At 48.5% G+C, this 3,240-nt stretch overlaps 1 protein-coding gene across 2 annotated transcripts; it reads left to right on the forward strand.

Moving 5' to 3' along the window:
• Positions 1–638: 638 nt before the first annotated feature.
• Positions 639–2,795, forward strand: LOC310796527 (heat shock cognate protein HSP 90-beta; the record flags this gene model as incomplete). Of its 2 annotated transcripts, XM_083658728.1 has the most annotated exons (2): positions 639–854; positions 999–2,795. In XM_083658728.1, the coding sequence occupies 2 exons, from the start codon at positions 639–641 to the stop codon at positions 2,793–2,795; spliced, it is 2,013 nt and encodes a 670-aa protein (XP_083514854.1). The 2 variants fall into 2 exon arrangements, with proteins under 2 accessions (XP_083514854.1, XP_083514853.1); XM_083658727.1 differs by having other exon boundaries at positions 639–2,795.
• Positions 2,796–3,240: the final 445 nt, after the last annotated feature.

Below are 3,240 nucleotides of genomic sequence, written 5' to 3' on the forward strand. Positions count from 1 at the left end.
TGCTTTTTGTGTTAGAAATTCTAACACAAAAAGCATTAACATTTCAGCATCTAAATAGACACGCCTTGTTTGGGCATGAGTTCATTGAGTAAATAGACAAAAAAAAAAAAAAAAAAAAAAAAAAATTATATTAAAAAATTATGAATTAACCGATAGGTTAATCGATTATTAGCGTCGGTTAATCGAAAGTGAAATTAACCGAAAATTGACATCCCTAATTTGAGTAATGGAATACGTTACACATCACATTTTAGGGCATGTATTAATTAATCTGTAGTGGTTTTAAAAAGTATCCTCTCAATACTGTGTTCATAGTGATTTATGACAGACACGGTGACATCATCAGTTATGTCATGAGTAGAAGGCTAGAAGTAGGACCGGTGAAACTCGAGATATCTGACATCACTGATGACATCATCATTGAGTGCTCGAGTGACATCACTGGCATAAATGCATAGCATAATATCAGTAATTTATGACAGACACTGATGATGTCATAGACATTGTGACATCATGAGTGATGTCATAAATCCTTCTGTGCAGAGCCTATAAGTGGACCAGTCAGACAGCAGTAGGGACTTGTTGCCTTTTATTCAAGAAGAAGAGAGAAGAAAGATATGTCAACTGAACACACAAAGATGCCTGAAGAAATACGCCAAGAGGAGGAGACTGAGACCTTTGCCTTCCAGGCAGAGATTGCTCAGCTTATGTCCCTGATTATCAACACCTTCTACTCCAACAAGGAGGTCTTCCTCAGGGAATTGATCTCCAATGCCTCCGATGCTTTGGACAAAATCCGCTACGAAAGTCTGACAGACCCCACCAAGCTGGACAGTGGCAAGGAGCTGAAGATCAACATCATCCCGAATGTAGCTGAGCGCACCTTGACCCTCATTGACACCGGAATTGGCATGACCAAAGCTGACCTGATCAACAACCTGGGTACCATCGCTAAGTCTGGCACCAAGGCCTTCATGGAGGCCCTGCAGGCTGGAGCTGACGTCTCTATGATCGGCCAGTTTGGTGTCGGTTTCTACTCCGCCTTCTTGGTTGCTCAGAAGGTGGTGGTCATCACCAAACACAACGATGATGAGCAGTACACCTGGGAGTCGTGTGCCGGAGGCTCATTCACTGTCCAGGTCGACAGCGGGGAGCCCATTGACCGCGGAACTAAGGTCATTCTGCACCTGAAGGAGGACCAGACAGAGTACATTGAGGAGAAGAGGATCAAGGAAGTTGTCAAGAAGCACTCTCAGTTCATTGGTTACCCCATCACCCTGTTCGTGGAGAAGGAGCGCGACAAGGAGATCAGCGACGACGAGGCCGAGGAGAAGGCAGAGGAGGAGGAGGAAGAGGATGCTGAGGACAAGCCAAAGATCGAGGATGTGGGCTCTGATGATGAAGAGGACACAAAAGAGGACAAAAAGAAGAAACAAAAGATCAAGGAGAAGTACATCGACCAGGAGGAGCTGAACAAGACCAAACCTATCTGGACCAGGAACCCCGACGACATCACCAACGAGGAGTATGGAGAGTTCTACAAGAGTCTGACCAATGACTGGGAGGATCACCTGGCCGTCAAGCACTTCTCAGTGGAGGGCCAGCTCGAATTCAAGGCCTTGCTCTTCATTCCCCGCCGCGCGCCCTTCGACCTCTTTGAGAACAAGAAAAAGAAGAACAACATCAAGCTGTATGTCAGGAGAGTCTTCATCATGGACAGCTGTGAGGAGCTCATCCCTGAGTACCTGAACTTTGTGCGTGGCGTGCTCGACTCTGAGGACCTGCCCCTCAACATCTCCAGAGAGACGCTGCAGCAGAGCAAGATCCTCAAGGTCATCCGCAAGAACATTGTCAAGAAGTGTCTGGAACTCTTTGCCGAGCTGGCCGAGGACAAGGAGAACTACAAGAAGTTCTACGACGGTTTCTCCAAGAATCTCAAGCTGGGCATCCATGAAGACTCTCAGAATCGTAAGAAGCTGTCTGAGCTGCTGCGCTACCACAGCTCAAAGTCTGGAGACGAGACAACCTCCCTCACAGAGTATCTCACCCGCATGAAGGAAAACCAGAAGTCCATCTACTACATCACTGGTGAGAGCAGGGATCAGGTGGCCAACTCCGCCTTTGTGGAGCGTGTTCGCAAGCGCGGCTTCGAGGTCCTGTACATGACAGAGCCCATTGACGAGTACTGCACCCAGCAGCTGAAGGAGTTTGATGGCAAGAGCCTGGTCTCTGTCACCAAAGAGGGCCTGGAGCTCCCCGAGGACGAGGAGGAGAAGAAAAAGATGGAGGAGGACAAGACAAAGTTCGAGAACCTCTGCAAGCTCATGAAGGAAATCCTCGACAAGAAAGTAGAGAAGGTGACCGTGTCCAACAGACTGGTGTCCTCCCCCTGCTGCATCGTGACGAGCACTTACGGCTGGACGGCCAACATGGAGAGGATCATGAAAGCCCAGGCACTCAGGGACAACTCCACCATGGGCTACATGATGGCCAAGAAGCACCTGGAGATCAACCCCGACCACGCCATTGTGGAGACGCTCCGGCAGAAGGCTGACATCGACAAGAGCGACAAGGCCGTGAAGGACCTGGTCATCCTCCTGTTTGAAACCGCGCTGCTGTCCTCAGGCTTCTCCTTGGATGACCCACAGACCCACTCCAACCGCATCTACAGGATGATCAAACTTGGACTGGGTATCGATGACGACGATGTGCCCACAGAGGAGCCCGCCTCCGCAGATGTGATTCCCCCACTAGAAGGCGACGATGATGCTTCACGCATGGAAGAAGTGGATTAAGACTCTCTCAGATTTTAACCCTATAACAATGTATTTTATTGTACATCTGTACAATAAAATGTAATGTAATGTAATTGTACACCTGATCTTGTGATTTGGTTAAAATAAAAAATAAAAGGGGTGTCCCCCGTGTTACCTCCGGCTTGGTCGGGCGTCCATACCATGGATGTATTAAAAGAACTGGATAGGGGACAAGCCACGCCCACCCATGGATTCGGACGGAGGTTGCTCATTGGCGCATGAAGCCATCATGGGGGCTTTTTCTTCCTGGTTTTACTTCCTGACCATGCAGCCCAAGGCGAAGTGCGCATGTGTGCCATGACGTCTCCCACCCCTCCCACCCATGGATTGTGTTACCCGAAGAAAATACCCCCGTATACGGCTCTTAGTGGCTTCTGAAGAGAAAATGCCCCATAAAAAATTAGCTGATAATTAAAAGAGTCGT

This window comes from Poromitra crassiceps (assembly GCF_964638095.1).
Source record: "Poromitra crassiceps genome assembly, chromosome: 22".
In the NCBI taxonomy this organism is placed as follows: domain Eukaryota; kingdom Metazoa; phylum Chordata; class Actinopteri; order Beryciformes; family Melamphaidae; genus Poromitra; species Poromitra crassiceps.